This window comes from Budorcas taxicolor, chromosome 16 (genome assembly GCF_023091745.1).
Source record: "Budorcas taxicolor isolate Tak-1 chromosome 16, Takin1.1, whole genome shotgun sequence".
Taxonomy (NCBI): Eukaryota; Metazoa; Chordata; class Mammalia; order Artiodactyla; family Bovidae; genus Budorcas; species Budorcas taxicolor.
In genome coordinates, this window is record NC_068925.1 from 71,320,718 (window position 1) to 71,343,056 (window position 22,339).

Here is a 22,339-nt window from a genome sequence, read left to right on the forward strand (position 1 = left end):
GGCATAAGAGACGTGGGTTCAATCTCTGGGTTGGGAAGTTCCCAGGGCATGACAACCCACTCCAGTGTCCTTGCCTGGAGAATACCACGGACAGAAGAGCCTGGTGGGCTACAGTCCATAGGGTCACAAAAGAGTCAGACACAACTGAACCGACTTAGCGTGCATGCACACATGTCAAAACTAAGAGCCCAGAGCGTGCCCAAAATATTTCTAATTGAATGAATTAAAATGTTAAGAAAATTAGTCCAAGAGACTCGTGTGAAAAATGAATAGTTCTGTAAGCAAAGGGAAGTTAAAGCCGAAATCATAAATATTCAAACATTTATATTATGGAGAAAACAATTCTTCAATGTTTAATTTTTCAGTAATAGCTACTCATGCATATGAAAGTGGTATTTTTAATGCACAACCTCCTGTTTCACAGGGTAACAAAGTACCAGTGACACGTAAAAGATAACACACTGTCCAACCAGTTCACATGACTGCTCATGCCAAATCCAGGGAATTATCCTAAATTCTCTCCCTAACTTTAAAACCATCATAGGCCCCACTGAAAGTGAAAAGTGAAAGTGAAAGTTGCTCAGTTGTGTCCGACTCTCTGTGATCCCATGGACTATGCAGTCCACAGAATTCTCTAGGCCAGAATACTGGAGTGGGTAGCCTTTCCCTTCTCCAAAGGATCTTCCCGACTGACGAACTAAACCAGGATCTCCTGCATTGTGGGTGGATTCTTCACCAATTGAGCTATCAGGGAAGCCCACATAGGGTCCCATTGATTATCCTCAAAGCAACTCCATAGTATCCCAGAAGGCCATGCCATCATCATCTCTTGCCCAGGTTCCTTTACTAGCCTGCTCACTGCGTCTCCTCATGACTTTCTATAATCCATTCTACATGTAACAGTCAGAGGGATTTTCTTGAATGTGAACCAGATCTTGTCACTGCTTAAAATGTCCAATCATTTCCCAATGCCCTTGAATGAAAGCCAAAGTCTCTACCTTGCTCCTGCCTGCTTCTTCCGTAACTTCATACAACACCAAAGCCGTCGACTGCTGGATCCAACTGAATGGTCTCCATTCTTGTTCATCAGACCAACCAAGTTTGCTTCTGCCTTCGATTTTTCACACTGATCCCTATACCTAGAACGGGCTTCCACCTTACATTCAAAGGGTTACTTCTTTTGTCATTCAGAACTCCTCTAAAATGTCCCTTTTTTAGAGTAGGCTTTCTTGAATAAGTAAAGTTGTCACGCAGTCACTTGCTATTAGATCTCTCTATGTTAAAAATGAGTATGAGTGAGTGCTAAGTCGCTTCAGTCATGTTCAATATTTTGTGACCCTATGGACCACAGCCAGCCAGGCTGCTCTGTCCATGGTATTCTCCAGGCAGGAATACTGGAGTGGGTTGCCATTCCCTCCTCCAAGGAATCTTCCCGATCCAGGGATCAAACCCTTGTCTCTGGCATCCCCAGCACTGGCAGGCCAGTACTTTACCACCAGCACCACCTGGGAAGCCCCACAGATGAGTACAGCCCCTGTTATTAACTGATATTATCACTCTTTCATTTTCTGTTGACTCTCCACAAGAAGAATGTAAGTTAATTTTTCTGTCTTGTTCATCGAAAAGAAAGCTGAATAGATAGTACATACTCAATAAATTCACTGAATATTAAATGAATCCAGAGTCCCTATTTCTACTATAATCTATCTGTATCATAAAATCTTTTTAAAATTAAACAATAAACACCTGAAATAAACTGTCAAAAGCAATTCGTCTCCTCTCCCCACCCCCATCCACCTACCTCCCCCCCATTTAAATAATCCAGGACAAATTCCATGGCCACGTGATCGTTCAAAGCCAGGCATGGTCAACAGCAAAGGAAGAGATTTGGTGAAGACAATCCAAAACAGTGAAAAATGTGAAAGCCACATGTCTATGGCTTTAAAGCAGATTATAAACATCTTCTATAGTAACAAGGTAAAATCAGTTGAAATATGAGCTTTAAGAAGTATAAAAAATGATAAGAAGATGGCATAAGAAAAAATTGAGTGTTGGGAGAAGGAAAAGGAAAAACAGGAAGAGGAAGCTTCAGATGGCAGAGGTAAACTAGGATTGAAAATTTACCACAGATTATCTCCAACATGAATAATCCATGCTGGGTAATAGAATATTGGCTATAATTACATTCATCCTACTGACCTTGTTCTAAATTATTATGGATTATTACTACGCAAGTTATTTTGTTCCACACCAGAGGTGGCTGTATTTTGCTATCAGATGACATGACCTCTAATTCAATAATGTCTGTAATGCACTGGTATCCTCAGATAAAAGCTGTCTATAATGTCTGAACAAAGGTGAATTAGTTATCCAATTCACACACGCAATTAACTCTCTTAATACCTGAGAGACCATGGAGCCCCTTCTGAATTTCCTATTAAATACTACATATGGAGGTCTTCCCTCCATCTGTAGTTATCTTGTGCTGTACTTCATAATAAACAATATTAATAGTTTATTGCCCCTGTCAAAAATCTTACATTAGTTATCATAAGAGACCTCATTCCACAAAGCAATGACTCTTTTTCCTAGCAAAATGCATTCAATTCAAATGTTACGCCTATTACTAAAGCACAACAGTTCTTTATTCTCAGTGACATAGAAATAATAACAACACCTTCTTGAAATGTGGAAAATAATTTAATTTTCTTTACCATTTAAAAAATATCTCTCAAAACCCAAAAGGTAATGCTTATCTTGTGCATTTATACTTATATGCTGTGTTCATTTTAATAGAAGACTAATTATTTAAACTCAAGTGTTAAAGGGCAAAAACAAACCAAAATGTAGTATTTTTCTTGCCACCTGTTCCCTTTACTAAGAGCTGAAATCTCATAAAGAGTCTGAAGGCAGAGCACTGCGCCTCTGCTTTGTATCCATATGTGATGCCAATGGCTGTATTCATAAAAACCCAGATCAGAATAACTAGTTAATGTCAAACGTTAAGCAAATACCTACGCCTTCTAAAAAAGGAGGTAATTAATTAATTCTTCAGGGGATGCTTTTCATTTTGTCATCTAACATTAATGTATTTTTTTTCAGCAAAGAACAAGAGAAATCCCTAAAATAAAATCTAGTCCTCTTAGCACACAGCCGCATTAAACTTCTCGTCATATTGGACCCATCCTTGGAGTAAGGAAGCAGTTAAGCGTATCTAAGAATGTTCCTACAGTTCAAATGAAATCTGCTGCTCGCCTGGGCTTTCATTGTCCCTCACAACTCAAAGTTGGGGGTGGGGGGCAGGGGGCGAGCAGAGGAATAAGGAAACAGTTTCTTACACGTGTTTCGTATGTTTTATCCACTCAAGTAATGACAGAAGGAAGAAGGACATTATAGACACCAAAAAGCTGAGAAGGCTGCCCAGCTTTCAGTGCATAAACAATTTAAGCTGCAAACCAACCTTCTGCGTGCTGCAGCACAAGAAACACCGACTCCTCAGAAACGATGTACTTGTGCAGGCACACCATGTTGGGCACGCAGCGGGGGACGATGGTCTTTCTGTTCCTGCTGTATTCACTGCTTTTCCTTAGACCCTGACAGAGAACAAAAAGGTCAGTTGTACCCTCAGTTGCCTTTGGAGCCTGCTGTGCTCTGTGTTTATCAACCAAACTAATCTATCCGAGTTACTCTGGGCTTCAGAGAAACCACTCATCTGCTGCTCTATGCCCCTCGGTCCCTGGAGGCTCTGCTGATGGCATCTGGCGTGAGTCCAGAGCACTGAAGATGCCACAAAGCTGCCATTAAAATCAATTACGTGGGTCAGTGTTTTTATTAGAGATGCTCTCAAACTAAGTCATCAGGATGACACACAGTTATTTCTCTATGACCTTTTCTTAAGTTTTATTTTACTTATGTGTATCTTCAAAGCAGCAGACATCGTGAGATCAATTCAAATTGCTGAGACACAAAAGGTATTCCGAGATTAAATGGGCAGTTTTGAAATTCTATTCCAAAAAAAATACGAAGATCATTTTAAGTTTTCTCCAAAGGAACAAGGTATGTGGAGTTTCTCACGTCACACCCTGGTTTAAAAACCTGAGGACATAGCAGCAGTAAAGTACACACAGAGAGAAAAATTTATTTCAGTGTATGTCAATGTGACCTACTGCCATGCTGATAAGTAAAAGGAAAAAAATCAGAAAAATATAACACTAATTTGAAATTCATTAATTCCGGATGTTGAGGAAATGCTTAAAATTAGCATACTTTTAGAATATTGCACTAGCAAAATCCACTTCATATACAATTTTGAAATTACAAAATTGAAGGGGGTTTCTTCCCTTATTCACTTAATTACAAATTGAGTAATACAGAGAATCAAAATTGAATTTAGGTAAAAGACACGGCCAGGGACGTAGATAACACTTTTCCAAATACCTTTAACAAAAAAATTTCAGCTCTTAAGAACTGTAATCATAATCAAATGTATGATTGCATGTGGTCTTCATAAATTATGCAAAATATATTAGAGACGTATTTAAATTATACAAGATACATTTAAACAGTATAAAATGAGTCTTCAACTTATCCAAATTATTTCCTCCATACTCTTTTTAAATGTATGCTACAGAGTATTTATCAACTGTGATGGAAGGACACAAAGTAAAGTGAATCCAGATGACTGTAAACACACACACAGAAATTCAAACACCCCCAAAAAAATACTTTCTTTCAGAAGCATAATTTGAAAATACACTTCTAAACTCATTAAACAGAAAAATTCTACTTACTTTTAAAATAAATGTCTGTTCTGTCCTTGTGTCCATTACAAGTAAAACCTACAAAAAAAGACATGAAGAATATATTATTTACAATACAATGAAATACGAACTCATAACTTTTTGAAACCATACTAAAGGTTTGGGGGGAAAGTACTGAAACTGACTCAGCCAAAACCGATAATTTCTGAACTGGCTTTTTTTTAAGTCACCAAATCACACAGTGAAAAATCTTATCCAAAGGGTATTTTCTTTCTAAAAATGCCATATTTTACGAACTCTACCATGTTTCCCCAGATTTGTTTTAAAATATAATTCTTAAAAGGAAAAATTATTTTAGAAAAAGAACTTTTCCTTATGAAACATTTAAGTGGCTAAGTAAAAAATAAATAAATAAATAAATAATTGTTTTACAGAACTGAAGTCTCAATTTTCTTCCCAAAACCTCAAACGTAGCCACTTGCTACAATGTGATCTCAATAACTCAGGCTCCAGCCCAAGGCACCCTTCTGGTGCTACTTCTCCATCTTGGACTCATCCTTAAATCCTCTTTTCCCATCAGCAAATCCTGCCAGCTCTATCTTCAAACTGGATCCAGAATCTGAACTCACCTCACCCCTTCCACAGGTATTACCCTGAATGAAACAAAGATTTACCCGGATTGTAACAATGGCCTCCCAACAGATTTCTCTGCTTCCATCTTTGCTGCCCTATGCTGTATTCTCCAAATAGTAGGCAAGTTTTCTTTTTACAACATTCAGTTCAGTTCAGTTACTCAGTTGTGTCCAACTCTTTGCGACCCCATGAATCACAGCACGCCAGGCCTCCCTGTCCATCACCAACTCCCGGAGTTCACTCAAACTCACGTCCATCGAGTCGGTGATGCCATCCAGCCATCTCATCCTCTGTCATCCCCTTTTCCTCATGCCCCCAATCCCTCCCACCATCTGAGTCTTTTCCAATGAGTCAACTCTTCGCATGAGGTGGCCAAAGTACTGGAGTTTCAGCTTTAGCATCATTCCTTCCAAAGAAATCCCAGGGCCAATCTCCTTCAGAATGGACTGGTGGGATCTCCTTGCAGTCCAAGGGACTCTCAAGAGTCTTCTCCAACACCACAGTTCAAAAGCATCAATTCTTTGGTGCTTAGACTTCTTCACAGCCCAACTCTCACATCCATACATGACTACTGGAAAAACCATAGTCTTGACTAGACGGACCTTTGTTGGCAAGGTAATGTCTCTGCTTTTGAATATGCTGTCTAGGTTGGTCACAGCTTTTCTTCCAAGGAGTAAGCATCTTTTAATTTCATGGCTGCAATCACCATCTGCAGTGATTTTGGAGCCCTCCAAAAAATAAAGTCTGACACTGTTTCCACTGTTTCCCCTTCTATTTCCCATGAAGTGATGGGACCAGATGCCATGATCTTAGTTTTCTGAATGTTGAGCTTTAAGACAACTTTTTCACTCTCCTCTTTCACTTTTATCAAGAGGCTTTTTAGTTCCTCTTCACTTTCTGCCATAAGGGTGGTGTCATCTGCAAATCTGAGATTACTGATATTTCTCCCGGCAATCTTGATTCCAGCTTGTGCTTCGTCCAGCCCAGCATTTCTCATGATGTACTCTGCATATAAGTTAAATAAGCAGGGGGACAATATACAGTCTTGACGTACTCCTTTTCCTAGTTGGAACCAGTCTGTTGTTCCATCTCCACTTCTAACTGTTGCTTCCTGACCTGCATATAGGTTTCTCCAGAGGCAGGTCAGGTGGTCTGGTATTCCCATCTCTTTCAGAATTTTCCACAGTTTATTGTGATCCACACAGTCAAAGGCTTTGGCATAGTCAATATGTTATATCATGCCACTTTTCTTATTCAGAAAAAAAGCATACATCCAAAAAATGACGTCAAGACCCCTCATAATTTCACACATCACCCCTTCAAACCACCTACTCCCCCTACCCATCTTGATGAAAAGAGTGAACAGAGATAGGAAATTATCCTCTCATGTTTACATTTATAGTTTATAAATATATTTGATATTTACATATTTTATATCATGCTGATCTTAATCATTTTGGAGACATTACAGCAGAGGCTGGCAAACTATTCCTGGAGAGATACAGACAGTAAATATCTTAGGCTTTGCAACCCATGTAGTCTCTGGTGTAGTGACTGAACTCCACTGCTGTAGCACAAAAGCAGCAGAGTCTGAAATGGGCCGTGGCGGGAGAACTTACACAGAGAAATCTGTAAACACCTGGCAATCTGTAAGCACTGTGTACAAGGCCTTCTTTCCTGCCCTCTTCAGTGAGTTGGGAGCCAAGGGTAAAAGAAGATATCAAGCTTGGGGAAATAAAAGAATGCTGAGAAGAAACAGGAGAGTTAAAATGAGGAATCTGTTTAAGACCTGATGAATTTGAAGTCATAGCGAAACTTCATCCTTGACCCCTCTTCTCAGTGCTTCATCGATCCTATTCTACTCCACCTAATCTCAAACCAATACTCGCACGGATGCCTCCTGAACTCCCATCCTCTTCCCAAAGCCCTCTCCTCACTAAAAACAAAACCCAGTTTCACCTCTTAACAGTATTAAATAATATTATCACCCATGAAACCCCCTAAATCCAAAAGCTCCCTAAGTCCTGTGAGTTCTCCCCTGTCCCCACCTTCATGACCAGTGGCCTAGCAGCCTAGTCAATTCTACCCCCTAAGCATTTCTCTTCTCCACGCTCCACTCTCTTTCGCCGACCATGGTTTCAGTGTTTACTATGTGCTATGCTTCAGTCATGTGTAATCATTGTTAATTCTTTCAGTTACCCAGTAAGATAATTTTACCATTCCTACTCCATATGTGAAGATATTACAGCTTCATCTGTAGAAGATATAATGGTGAGGTGAAGTGAAAGTCACTTAGTCGTATCTGACTCTTTGCGACCCCATGTACTGTCTGTAGAATTCTCCAGGCCAGAATACTGGAGTGGGTAGCCTTTCCCTTCTCCAGGGGATCTTCCCAACTCAGGAATTGAACCCAGGTATCGATTTGAAAAACTCACATTGCAGGCTGATTCTTTTACCAGCTGAGCCACAAGGGAAGCCCATAATGGTGGATAATAATAGTATCTACCATTTGTGAGAATTTCAGTGAGATAATCTTTAAAAGTGCTTGGTACAGCCAGTTGTTACTATTACTGCTGTTACTATTATAGCTTCTTCTCCCTGAAATGTTCACCCAGCCCCTTATCAAACAAACACTCATATTTCCATATTCAGCTCAAATGTCACTGATGCTCTTCTTCTTATGTTTTCCTACTATATACAATACCAGCCTCTTCAATATGGTTTTATTTGGTCACTTTGGTCTATATCCCAACCAGATTTCAAGCTTTTCATCAGCATGTTGTAAGCAGAATAATAGTTGCCAATGATGCTCATACCTTAATCTCCATAACTTGTGAATATGTTATGTTATTGGCCAAAAGGACTCTGCAGATGTAATTAGGACACAGACCTTAAAACAGATTACCTTGGATTATCTGAGTGGTCTCAATCAAATCACATGAACCCCTAGAGAACTGTCTCAGTCCAGAACTGTAATGATGCACAAAACTGATGTGACAGAAGGGGAAATCAGAGGGATTCATAGTATGAGAGAGAGGTGCTGCTGCTGGCTCCAAGACACAGAGGTCCACATGTAAACACAGGACATAGACCTCTAAGGAGCTCACAGTAACCATGAGAAGGAACAGGCAGCTTTTAGGCACAAAGACCAACCCTTGGCTGAGAGCTAGCAACCACAGTCCTACAACCCCGAAGAAAGGAATACAGCCAACAGCCTGAATGAGCCTGAATGTGGATTTTCCCCCAGAGTCTCCAGGAAAGAAAGCAGCCCTGCCAGCACCTTGATTTCAGCCCAATGCAACTCATGTCAGACCTCTGATCCAGAGAACTCTGACATAATAAAGTGAGTTGTTTTAAGCTGTAGAGTTTGTGGCAATTTGTAATGCAGCAACAGAAAATTAATACAGGGCAGAAACTGTATTTCCTGCAACACATAACCTATCCACCTCCCAAAGTAACTGTTCACTAAACATATGTGAATGAATTTAGGCATAAAGTTTGGAAGGTAGATAGCAATGTGGGAATGGAGTTTAGAAAACAAGTCAGGACTAGAGATGTATATGAATAGCTAAGAATTCTCCATTAAAAACAATAGCTAAGACAGGAGAAATTATCCTACTAGAATGCTTTGAGCAGGCACTGTGATGGGGTTTAAAGAATCAAATCACATAATTCATTCAACATTCTAATAAGGAAGGTATACTTTTTCCTTTTCTCTTTGATCACACCATGCAGCATCTGGGATCTTTGTTCCCCAACTAGGGATCAAACCCATGCGCCTTGCAGTGAAGTGTGGACTCTTAACCACTGGACTGCCAGGGAAGTCCTGAGCTAAGTATACTTCTATTAATCACTTTTATAGATGAGAAGGCCTTTCCTGGTGGCTCAGATGGTAAAGAATCCACCTGTAACACAGGAGACCTGGGTTCAATCCCTGGGTTGGGAAGATCCCCTGGAGAAGGGAATAGCTACCCACTCCGGTATTCTGGCCTGGAGAAGTCCATGGACAGAGGAGCCTGGCAGGTTAGCGTCTATGGGGGTCACAAAGAGTTTGACATGAATGAGCGACTCTCACTTTCATAGATGAGAAAACAAACATAAAATTGTCAATGTGCTCATGCTCACAAAAACAATTAGAGGAAAACAATAGAACAGGAAAGACTAGAGATCTCTTCAAGAAAATTAGAGATACCAAGGGAACATTTCATGCAAAGATGGGCTCCATAAAGGACAGAAATGGTAGGGACCTAACAGAAGCAGAAGATATTAAGAAGAGGTGGTAAGAATACACAGAAGAATTATACAAAAAAGATCTTCATGACCCAGATAATCATGATGGTGTGATCACTCACCTAGAGCATCCTGGAATGCAAAGTCAAGTGGGCTTTAGGAAGCATCACTATGAACAAAGCTAGTGGATGTGATGAAATTCCAGTTGAGCTATTTCAAATCCTGAAAGATGATGCTGTGAAAGGGCTGCACTCAATATGCCAACAAATTTGAAAAACTCAGCAGTGGCCACAGGACTGCAAAAGGTCAGTTCTCTTTCCAATCCCAAAGAAAGGCAATGCCAAAGAATGCTCAAACTACTGCACAATTGCACTCATCCCACACGCTAGCAAAGTAATGCTCAAAATTCTCCAAGCCAGGCTTCAAGATCACATGAACTGTGAACTTCCAGATCTTCAAGCTGGTTTTAGAAAGGCAGAGGAACCAGAGATCAAATTGCCAACATCCGTTGGATTATCGAAAAAGCAAGGGAGTTCCAGAAAAACATTTATTTCTGCTTTAATGACTATGCCAAAGCCTTTGACTGTGTGGATCACCACAAACTATGGAAAATTCTGAAAGAGACGGGAATATCAGACCACCTGACCTACCTCCTGAGAAATCTGTATGCAAGTCAGGAAGCAACAGTTAGAACTGGACATGGAACAACAGACTGGTTCCAAATATTGTCACCGTGCTTATTTAACTTATATGCAGCAGATCAACCCTGGGATTTCTTTGGAAGGAATGATGCTAAAGCTGAAACTCCAGTACTTTGGCCACCTCATGAGAAGAGCTGACTCATTGGAAAAGACTCTGATGCTGGGAGGGATTGGGGGCAGGAGGAGAAGGGGACGACAGAGGATGAAATGGCTGGATGGCATCACTGACTCGATGGACTTGAGTCTGAGTGAACTCCGGGAGTTGGTGATGGACACGGAGGCCTGGCGTGCTGTGATTCATAGGGTTGCAAAGAGTCGGACACGACTGAGCGACTGAACTGACCTGAACTGAAGAGTACATCATGGGAAATTCTGGAATGGATGAAGCACAAGCTGGAATCAAGATTGCCAGGAGAAATATCAATAACCTCAGGTACACAGATGACACCACTCTTATGGCAGAAAGCGAAAAAGAACTAAAGAGCCTCTTGATGAAAGGGAAAGAGGAGACTGAAAAGTTGCTTGAAGCCCAACATTCAGAAAACGAAGATCATGGCATCTGGTCCCATCACTTCATGGGAAATAGATGGAGAAACAGTGGAAACAGTGACAGACTTTATTTTTCTAGGCTCCAAAATCACTGCAGATGGTGATTGCAGCCATGAAATCAAAAGACGCTTAATTCTTGGAAGAAAAGCTATGACCAACCCAGACAGGATATTAAAAAGCAGAGACATTACTTTGCCAACAAAGGTCCGTCTAGTCAAGCTTTTCCAGTGGTCATGTAGGGATGTGAGAGTTGGACCATAAAGAAAGCTAAGCACCGAAGAATTGATGCTTTTGAACTGTGGTGTTGGAGAAGACTCTTGAGAGTCCCTTGGACTGCAAGGAGATCCCACCAGTCCATCATAAAGGAGATCAGTCCTGAATGTACACTGGAAGGACTGATGCTGAAGCTGAAACTCCAATACTTTGGCCACCTGATGCAAAGAACTGACTCATTGGAAAAGACCCTGATGCTGGGAAAGATTGAAGGCGGGAGGAGAAGGGGATGACAGAGGATGAGACGGTTGGATGGCATTACCGACTCAGTGGACATGAGTCTGAGTAGGCTCCGGGAGTTGGTGATGGACAGGGAGGCCTGGTGTGCTGTAGTCCATGGGGTCACAAAGAGTCGGACGTGACTGAGTGACTGAACTCAACTTAACTGAACTGAGAGGTGAAATTTAAACCCTACCAATCTGGCTCCAGGGTTCTTCCTCTTTAACTGCTAAACTATACTATTTATGTCTGTATATACATAGCTAGAACACTGAGGGTATACAAGACAATAACCACCATAGTACCATAAGAAATGTACCCCCAAAATGCAGAAAATACAGTAGTTCAGACATCAGGAAAAGAGACTGTTAAGACTTTGATGCTGGGAGGGATTGGGGGCAGGAGAAGAAGGGGACGACAGAGGATGAGATGGCTGGATGGCATCACTGACTCGATGGACGTGAATCTGAGTGAACTCCGGGAGTTGGTGATTGACAGGGAGGCCTGGCATGCTGCGGTTCATGGGGTCACAAAGAGTCAGACATGACTGAGCGACTGAACTGAACTGAATCACCTGCCTGTGCCAAACAACAAAGAGAAATCGTGAAGAATAAGGACTTAGAAAGGACTACAGCAGTTAGGGAGTCACTGATAACTTTCAATACTGTGCTATGCAGTGACCTGGGGACAGAAGTGAACCGCTCTGAGTTAGTAATGGGGGATAAGAAAATGGAGGAAACATATACATATCTTTCCATAGAGAAGTATATCAGAAGAAGGAAAAACACTAAAATGAAAGAGTTGATAGGATCATCAGGTTTGCACTTTCTCAGAGAGGGTCAAACTGCTCTCCCTTGGAACCTGTATTCACCACCAATCTTGAACCTCCAAGTCAAGGAACTATAGTTAAAGAACCTGAACCTTGACAGTCAAATTAATATCATGAGTGCAAAAGGAGGCACAGCCCTGTAAAGGAGAGCTCAATAAACATCTACTGAGTCTGTAAAGACATTCAGTGTTCCTTAAATCTCATTTGTTTTCATATCGGTTTGTGACTCTTTTAAGTCACTCACCAGATTCCAATCCAAAACATTTCACCAGGTAAAAGGTATGGAAGCTGTACAAAGGAAAGACCTTTTTTCTACCAGAAGCTTCTTAATCGACTGGACAATATGTACCTGTGTAAATCAGCAGTGTTATCTCTTTGATGGTCTCACTTAGCCATGAAGCATGAAGTATAGATAAAAAGGCCAAAGTAAGATCAATAAACATGGCTGAGAAGGGCTTCTTTGTTTACATTTACTTTCTTCTCCTACCAAGTTTGTTTGTGACTAGACAATGTTCACATTGAGGCAATAAACACAAGAACATATGTGATTTTTTTTAAATGTGCCCTTTGACTGTCAATTTCTCCCAAACAGGTGTTGGCTAAATGATTATAAATTGGCCTCTGGATACACCTCTTCAACTGAGCCGTACAGGGCTGGTGATAATATAATTAGACCTAAAAACATCAGGCTGGTGAATGCTTTCCATCTGTTTGGCAATAATGTTTAGTTAACAATAGTCTTTAAAAGAAGCACCTTCAACTTTAGTTCTTAAAGTTATTTATAGAGCCATTCTTAACACACCAGCACTCCTGCTAACAAGAGCTTTAGCCACTTGGAAATTATTAGCCATACAGCTGTATACAAAGAGAAACGACTGCATTTAACATCTGTATCTTTCCAAATTTACACGCTTCAACCTCATTTAGAGTCATTTCTTAATGAACAGTGCTATGGCACTGCATTAATATTATAGTTGCATGCACAAAGATCATAAGGAGCCAAACATTTTTTTAATGCCAACAGTAGGCCAATCTGTAATGAAGCTGTCAGCATAAAGGACAAAATAATAGCTTCTTTAACCCTCAAACAGAATTTGTTCATTTGTGGACTAGAACACATCAATTTAAAAACTGCTCATGGGTTTGCTCACCTTTATAAAGACAAAAATCTAATCTAGGACTAATTTGATACAATTGTCTTTCCAATAAAAGGCTCCTAAAACCAGCTTTTATTTCATGATAAAACAAGTTCTATAACTCAAACTGTCATGAAATAATTATCTTGGATGGCATACCTTATTGAGAGAATACAATTAATGTATTTTTCCCTTTCATTTTTCACACTTACTTATCAGCACTATATTAGCATATGGTCTAACAGGAGAGATTACTCCATCTTTGCCCATGGTAATATATAGAATCACTGCTCCTAACTGAAAAAAAAAAAAAAAAGCAAACAACTTATCCCTCTAGGATTAGCCTCATCTGTTCTTCAATTCCACCAGCACAATGAGACTTGCCTACTTTCCTTTCACAACAGTAGCAAGAAAAGCTCCAGTTGATTATCAGTAAATTTTGTTAACTAGAATGGGGAAGACTTGACATTCAACTAAGTTTAACTAGGTACTGCCTCTGGAAAGAGGGGAGGTAGGAGAGCATATCAAAAGCATCAAATGACAATTAATTTTTAGGCACATGAAAAATAAATTTAGAGAAAAGAAAAGAGACAAACAGCAATAAAGACATGATGAACATGGTGAGGAATTGCAGAAAGTTCCCTTTGGTGACGATTATATGTCATCTATTTTTGAATTTTTTTAGATACTTAATTTAAATGCTGACATTCAAAGTCTATAAGCCTGTAGAAGTAACTTCAGCTCCAATTCCTTTAAGAAGAAAGATTACCTGGGTAATCCAAGGGAATATCTCTCACTACTTTGGTGCCACGTATTTCACAGAACTCCAAAACAATTAATAAAAGTGTGTGTGTGTGTGTTTTAATGTTTAAGAAAAGCCTACAGAGACAGCCATAGTGGGGCAAACAGCCTTTCCTTTAACGGTTGTCACAGTACTGTTCGTGTTGTCTGGGTGTCATCTAAATGGATGTCAGTTGTGCAAGTTATACTATTTAGAATTCACATATAAATATACCAGAGAACAAGGAGTTCAACATAAGAAAGAAGGCAGAGAAAACAGAGAAGCCCAATCACACAAGTTAGCTAGTTTTTCTCAACACAGTTCTCAACACTTGACATTATTAGATTCACTAAACTCATCTTGGCAGCGTTATAGGTACTCGTAATGTTATTCTTCTGTAGAAATAGTCACAAACCTAAAGTACTAAACCGTTGCTTTCCCTGTCAATACCACATGATGATAATCAAATGTTACTTACACTTATTGCTGAAACTCATCTCATTTCATAGGCTTAGAATATTCAAAATGTATTTTGACTGTTAATTCCATACCTTATTCTTATGAGAGATATCTTATAAAAATTCAACAACCAGAAAACAAAAAGTACTTGGTGAACTTTAATACCAACAATTTTTCCAATTCTTCCCACCGGGGTCTAACTTTCTCTTTCTTGGACATCAGAAACTAGCAGTGCTCCCTGTACCACCGCCCAGCAACTAAAAAACAAAGGATACTCAGCCTACCACTTTTTTCCATGAGAAACTGCAGCACCAGGGGCGTCAGCATGGACAGTGGAGAGACACTTCTTGCCCTTATGCCATGAAACCAATCTGTTCTTGATGGTCCTGTGCTCACAGAAGTTGTTTCACTGATAAGAACTGAAGTATGAAGAACAGCATTTGACATGGATACTTACAACTCTATCCTAAAAGATGGAGAGTTCAAGGATCTGTTTTCAGTAAAGCATAAAAAGTACCTTTGTGACTGAAAGGAAACAGAAAAAAATTCTTTGGCATCTTATTAGTGTTTTATTGGTGCTAAAATTTCCAACATAACGCAACATCATGAAGTAAGTGAACAAACAATCCCAAAGGATACTGCTCTGTGGATTGATGGCAAAGCCAGAAACATCACCAAGCAGCTTACAGCAAGGTGAGATATCATTCTGAAGTGGGCCGAGTTCTCAGGGCATCTATGTAACCTAGAAATATCTTCAAAGGCAGGAAACAACAGAACTGATCTACTAGGATTATATGGAAGTAGTATGCAAGATCCACATTGTTTTCCAGTTATTAAATTCCAAATTATCATAAATAAAAATATAGTTTAAATGTTTATCCAATCACATTTAATTCCCCAAAACAACCCATTTCAGTTTACCTAATTTTCTTATCTGCCTTAACTACAAACAAATTGGGGCAGGAACAAGGGGAAAGAACGACATTAGGACAAGCAAGCAACACAAAACTAAGCTGGTAAATAACTAATTTCTCTATGAGAAAACAACTGATCTTAGACTTCTTTAAATGCCCACACATTTGCAAAGGTTTGAGTATGCTAATTTTTTAATTAAAAGATATTTCAGCAGTGAAAGCTCTTTCATATGCACTACTGATTCTTCATCAAACGTTAACTTTCCAACTTAACACCAGTATAGCCGGTGGCAGCCTGAAGGTTCACCATCTGCTGCTACCCAAAGTCACTGTGGCCACCTTCAGAACATATGCATCAAAGCCTGGAGATAAGAGACTGAAGGAATACTGCCTAAGTCAGCATAAGGGCGATGACAAACCCAGAGGCAGGCAACAGGCAAGCTACCAGAAAATTTAGAACATCACGAACCAGCAGTCACCTCTTCAAATACATACCCAAGGTCACAAGGGACTCTAGTGGCTGAACAAACAGCCAAGAGAAATACTACCACTAATGGAATTTACTTAAGTAAATAAGTGTGATGATTTTTTCCTTAAAAGAGAGGGGATAGTTATTTTTTAAGTCTCCTATAATTTTATTCAAAGCAAGCATATGGTAAATAAAATGAAATATAAAATTGAAGTTATATTAATGAATAATATATATTAATATATATATTAATGAATAATAATAAAGGTATAAGTATATATTTTAGGCAGTCATAAAATAAGGTACTTTGCTTTAAAAGATTTATTTTATTTTCTGTGTACCATCATACCTACCATTCAAATACTAACAAAGTACTTTGAGATGAGATTTTATAAAATTCACAAAATAGCAATTAAAAACCCTGATTTCTGGCTACTGAAAAATGTCATTTATTTAAGGTAATAATCATATTCACTACAATACTGCATATAGAAACATAATATCATGGTGTCTTTTAAAATACTAAAAAGAGAGAAACTCAAAAACCTGGCTATATTCAATTATAATACTGAATAATTGACATATTCATCTTAAAAGAAATTAACTAATATGAAATTTTCTTATATATCATCTTTCATTTCTAGGTTGGTTATTTTGGTTTCTTAAATGTAGTTAAAAAAAAGCAATATAGAAAATATCTTTTAGAGTATATAAAGCATCTTTCTTTTCTTAATTTTAAAATGGCAACAGATACATTTACTTAGAATTCATTCTAATCTTAACCCAGATAGTTTAAAATTCTTCCAAACGTCCACAGCAAATTAGTTATAAATTAAATCTAGGGCATTATTAAGCATTCATATACCATAGGAACTGTCATAATGAAGCCCATTTGTCCTGCCCTCTATCAACATTGAACACAACCTGTTGAGCACAACTATCTACAGCTTCTACAACCAAATACAATAGTGTAGTGTGTGTGTGCGTGTCCCAGGTAAACACAATTCATACCTCTGTATACTTAGTAATTTCAATAACAATCATGATGATTTTTTCAAGGTTCATAGTCTGTCATTGTGAGAGCTAAAAATAGAGTTCAGTTCAGTTCACTTCACCTCAATCGCTCAGTCGTGTCCGATTCTTTGCGACCACATGAATCGCAGCACGCCAGGCCTCCCTGTCCATCACCAACTCCCGGAGTCCACCCAAACCCATGTCCATTGAGTCGGTGATGCCATCCAACCATCTCATCCTCTGTCGTCCCCTTCTCCTCCTGCCATCAATCTTTCCCAGCATCAGAGTCTTTTCCAATGAGTCAGTTCTTCACATCAGGTGGCCTAAGTATAGGAGTTTCAGCTTCAGCATCAGTCCTTCCAAAGAACACCCAGGACTGATCTCCTTTAGGATGGACTGGTTGGATCTCCTTGCAATCCAAGGGACTCTCAAGAGTCTTCTCCACCACCACAGTTCAAAAGCATCCATTCTTCGGTGCTCAGCTTTTTTATAGTCCAACTCTCACATCCATACATGAACACTGGAAAAGCCATAGCCTTGACTAGATGGACCTTTGCTGACAAAGTAATGTCTCTGCTTTTTACTATGCTGTCTAGTTTGCTCATAACTTTCCTTCCAAGGAGTAAGCGTCTTTTAACTTCTTGGCTGCAATCACCATCTGCAGTGATTTTGGAGCCCAGAAAAATAAAGTCAGCCACTATCTCCACTGTTTCCCCATCCATTTGCCATGAAGTGATGGGACCGGATGCCATGATCTTAGTTTTCTGAATGTTGAGCTGCTTTAAGCCAACTTTTTCACTCTCTTCTTTCACTTTCATCAAGAGGCTCTTTAGTTCTTCTTCACTTTCTGCCATAAGGGTGGTGAGGAGAGTGAAAAAGTTGGCTTAAAGCTCAACATTCAGAAAACGAAGATCATGGTATCTGGTCCCATCACTTCATGGCAAACAGATGGGGAAACAGTGGAAACAGTGTCAGACTTTATTTTGGGGGGCTCCAAAATCACTGCAGATGGTGACTGCAGCCATGAAATTAAAAGACGCTTACTCCTTGGAAGAAAAGTTATGACCAACCTAGATAGTATAGTCAAAAGCAGAGACATTACTTTGCTGACTAAGGTCTGGCTAGTCAAGGCTATGGTTTTTCCTGTGGTCATGTATGGATGTGAGAGTTGGACTGTGAAGAAGGCTGAGCGCCGAAGAATTGATGCTTTTGAACTGTGGTGTTGGAGAAGACTCTTGAGAGTCCCTTGGACTGCAAGGAAATCCAACCAGTCCATTCTGAAGGAGATCAACGCTGGGATTTCTTTGGAAAGAATGATGCTAAAGCTGAAACTCCAGTACTTTGGCCATCTCATGAGAAGAGTTGACTCACTGGAAAAGACTCTGATGCTGGGAGGGATTGGGGGCAGGAGGAGAAGGGGACGATAGAGGATGAGATGGCTGGATGGCATCACGGACTCGATGGACATGAGTCTGAGTGAACTCCGGGAGATGGTGATGAACAGGGAGGCCTGGCGTGCTGGGATTCATGGGTTCGCAAAGAGTCGGACACGACTGAGTGACTGAACTGAACTGAACTGAACATCTGCATATCTGAGGTTATTGATATTTCTTCTGGCAATCTTGATTCCAGCTTGTGCTTCCTCCAGCCCAGAGTTTCTCATGATGTACTTGCATATAAGTTAAATAAGCAGGGTGACAATATACAGCCTTGACATACTCCTTTTCCTATTTGGAAGCAGTCTGTTGTTCCATGTCCAGTTCTAACTGTTGCTTCCTGACCTGCATACAGATTTCTCAAGAGGCAGGACAGGTAAATATTATCAAAATAACTTTATCTTCCAAGAAATGTTATCAATATATTATGAATCATAACATTTAAAAAAAAGTAAGCATATTTTGGTGGTGCTAAAAGAATTTGCAAATACAAGTAATGTATGCAAAATTCAAAAACCAGTCATTCTCACACTATTTCATTGCTCCAAAGGGCACTGAAATATGGCTGTCAAAGTGTGTTTTCTTTGACAGTCTAATATCAGGATCAGAAAAGATAAAAAGGATTTTAAGGATGTTTCTCTACTTCCCATCTAAAAGTCATTTGGCCAACACCTGGATTATTCATCCTTAGGCAAATAGCTAAATCTAGTCCTGCCCTACAGCAATACAAAACACATGTGATTCTCTGGAAAATAACCCAGGGAGTAATTATTTCAACCACAAATATGAATTTTAAATCTCTTATATTCCTATTAGCCGAATGTCAATGAATGTGAGCCATTCCTCAGTGATATCTCGTATTAGGATGTGAAGTGAATGATTTAGTGAACAGTAACCTATACAGAAATGTCTTATATATATACACACACACAAACATAAATACATGAAAAAAATTTTACTTTGTATAATTTTTAAACTCCTAGGCCTATACATCTATTACTTCATAAAACGTGCTTCTAAAGGACATGGTGTGTCTTTGTAAGAAAACAGGATATAAATACAGCAGAAGGCAGAATATAAAAGAGAGAAATCAGGTTTAAAATGGAAAGGCTGAACAGCTAGGAAAAACACCCACTTAAATGCTTTAAAAGCTAGATCTCTACACCTTTGTCATTCTCATTTTGATTGTCTGTCTTCTGTTTTTGTGAAGCAACTTGCCCAAGGCCACAAAGAGATTATGCTAAAGAGAGGTTAAAACTCTGAAGTTCTGGGTTTATAGGCCCAAGTTCAGCTTATGTCATTCAATTCCATAATGAAACCATTTATTTTTTTGGTTTGAATTCTGAAGTTCACTTGGGATAATGATTTGACACTGTTAACTTTAGATGAAAATTAACTCAAAAGTATGATCTGTTATACTTAGCTTTAGATACATTTTTTTTTTGTATTTGCCAGAAACATCTAATACTCTAGTGCTGATAAAAAATATCCATGAAATTAAAAGACACTTACTCCTTGGAAGAAAAGTTATGATCAACCTAGACAGCATATTAAAAAGCAGAGATATTACTTTGCCAACAAAGGTCCGTCTAGTCAAGGCTATGGTTTTTCCAGTGGTCATGTATGGATGTGAGAGTTGGACTATAAAGAAAGCTGAGTGCCAAAGAATTGATGCTTTTGAACCATGGTGTTGAAGAAGATTCTTGAGAGTCCCTTGGACTGCAAGGAGATCCAACCAGTCCATCCTAAAGGAAATCAGTCCTGAATATTCATTGGAAGGACTGATGCTGAAGCTGAAACTCCAGTACTTTGGCCACCTGATGTGAAGAACTGACTTGCTGGAAAAGCCCCTGATGCTGGGAAAGACTGAAGGCAGGAGGAGAAGGGGACGACAGAGGATGAGATGGTTGGATGGCATCACCAACTCAATGGACATAAGCTTGAGTAAACTCCGGGAGTTGGTGATAGACAGGGAAGCCTGGCATGCTGCAGCCATGGTATCTCAAAGAGTCAGACACAACTGAGTGACTGAGTTGAACTCAACTGAACTCCGTCTTCACCTGTCTGATTTTTAAAAACAAATGGATTTCACATATTGTTCAGTAGCTTGTTTTCCGCCCGTCCTAATAGTGTACTTTGATCATCTTTCCTTATCAGTGCCTCATATAGGTGTCTATATTCAGAGAGGCAGCATAGTATAGTCATTGAAAACAAGGAGCAAAGAGTTGGACATGACTGAGCGACTGAACGGAGAGACTGACAGTGATTCATACTCTGCCTTAATATTTTCATTCGGCTGCTAAATGTGCTGTCAATACACTCCAATAAATTTATAGGTTCTGGAAATTGAAATAAGTTCCTAAAAAATAGCAAATACATGCACATACTTTGTATATGGTGTTCAAAATTGGAGTAGTGTGTACTCAGTAAATGCTACGTTACAAAGGTAACAGGTTGACACAGAGCCTACATCTTCAAGTCAATCATATGTATCCAACCAAGTTACCAATGTCAGAGACAGCCTGATTCCAATGCAGAATAAAATGCTTCAAGGGCAAGAAAGCTTTAGATGCTATTAAGTGTTTTAAATGGGTTTTGTACTTTTAGAGCAGATGGAGTTGAAATTTTGGTACTGATTAAAATTTAACAGTGTTTTCATATGACCTAGAACATTTATTTAGTTTAAAAATCCAAGTGTTGATGTTCTTAAAAACATTCCAAAATATTTCAAGGCACATACGAAACACAAAGACACAACACTCATTCTCAAACTGACAATTTCACTGACTGCAACTATTTCCCTGCCAACAATCTACACGTGTATTCCGTGAGATGGTGCAAAAGAGAGGGGGATGAATGCTTGGACAGTTTTCAAAACCCCTCTCTTGCTCTGATCCTGAACATGCGGTATAGTTTGAGGTGCAGCCTCACAGAGTATGTGAAACCTTAAAATACATGTATTATTTCTTTTTGTCCCCTTTATAACTATTCAGCAAGCATTTATTACATCCTTACTGGATAGACAGCAATATATCTAATCAGGCATTATCAAAGACAGGAAGAGAGGTAAATAAGGTATACTTTCTGCCCTCTAGGACAGGTTAACAATATATTTAAGGCAACCAAAGTGAAAATAAGACACAAACGAATGCTAAGTTTAATTCAAAGAAAGGAAACATGAATATTACAGTTGAGGAGGTAAGCTTTCAACTACGTCGTGAAGACTGGACTATACATAGGTAGGCAGGAAGGAAAAAAGAAGAGAAAATTCACAGTTGAAGAAGCCAGAAAGAAAGCTCTGAGTCTGGCACATCTCTGTATACTGGCATTCCTTTAGCCTTCTATGAGTAACCCTACTCATTTCTCATGTCTTTACTTTCTTTAAAAAGCCTCTGGAGAGCCCCAAGTTAGGTACCTCTCTTATATGTTCTCATAATACTCTAGTGTACTTCCCTCACTGAAACAGCTTCACATTGTATTCTAACTGCTATTTCCCACTAAATTATAAACTCTGAGAGAGTAGAGATGAAGTGTTTTATTCACCATTATATCTCCAGTGGCTATTATCACATTTGACATATAGCAGGAGCTCAACAAAATCACTGCAGAGGGTGATTCCAGCCATGAAATTAAAAGATTTGGAAGGAAGCATATGAAAAAGCAGAAACATTACTTTGCCAACAAAGGTCCATCTAGTCAAGGCTATGGTTTTTCCAGTAGTTATGTATAGATGTGAGTGCTGAAGAATTGATGCTTTTGAGCTGTGGTGTTGGAGAAGACTCTTGAGAGTCCCTTGGACTGCAAGGAGATCCAACCAGTCCATCCTAAAGGAGATCAGTCCTAGGTATTCACTGGAAGGACTGATGTTGAAGCTGAAACTCCAATACTCTGGCCACCTGAAGTGAAGAGCTGAGTCACTGGATGCTGGGAGGGACT

At 39.3% G+C, this 22,339-nt stretch overlaps 1 protein-coding gene across 1 annotated transcript in view; it reads right to left on the minus strand.

Moving 5' to 3' along the window:
- The window catches only part of RPS6KC1 (ribosomal protein S6 kinase C1), a 211,964-nt gene that overhangs the window by 48,714 nt on the left and 140,911 nt on the right, over positions 1-22,339 (minus strand). The window contains exons 9-10 of the mRNA XM_052653436.1: positions 4,791-4,838; positions 3,461-3,593 (exon numbers count right to left, since the gene is read on the minus strand). Of these exons, the coding sequence (XP_052509396.1) occupies positions 3,461-3,593; positions 4,791-4,838 (181 nt within the window). The remainder of the gene's footprint in view (positions 1-3,460; positions 3,594-4,790; positions 4,839-22,339) is intronic.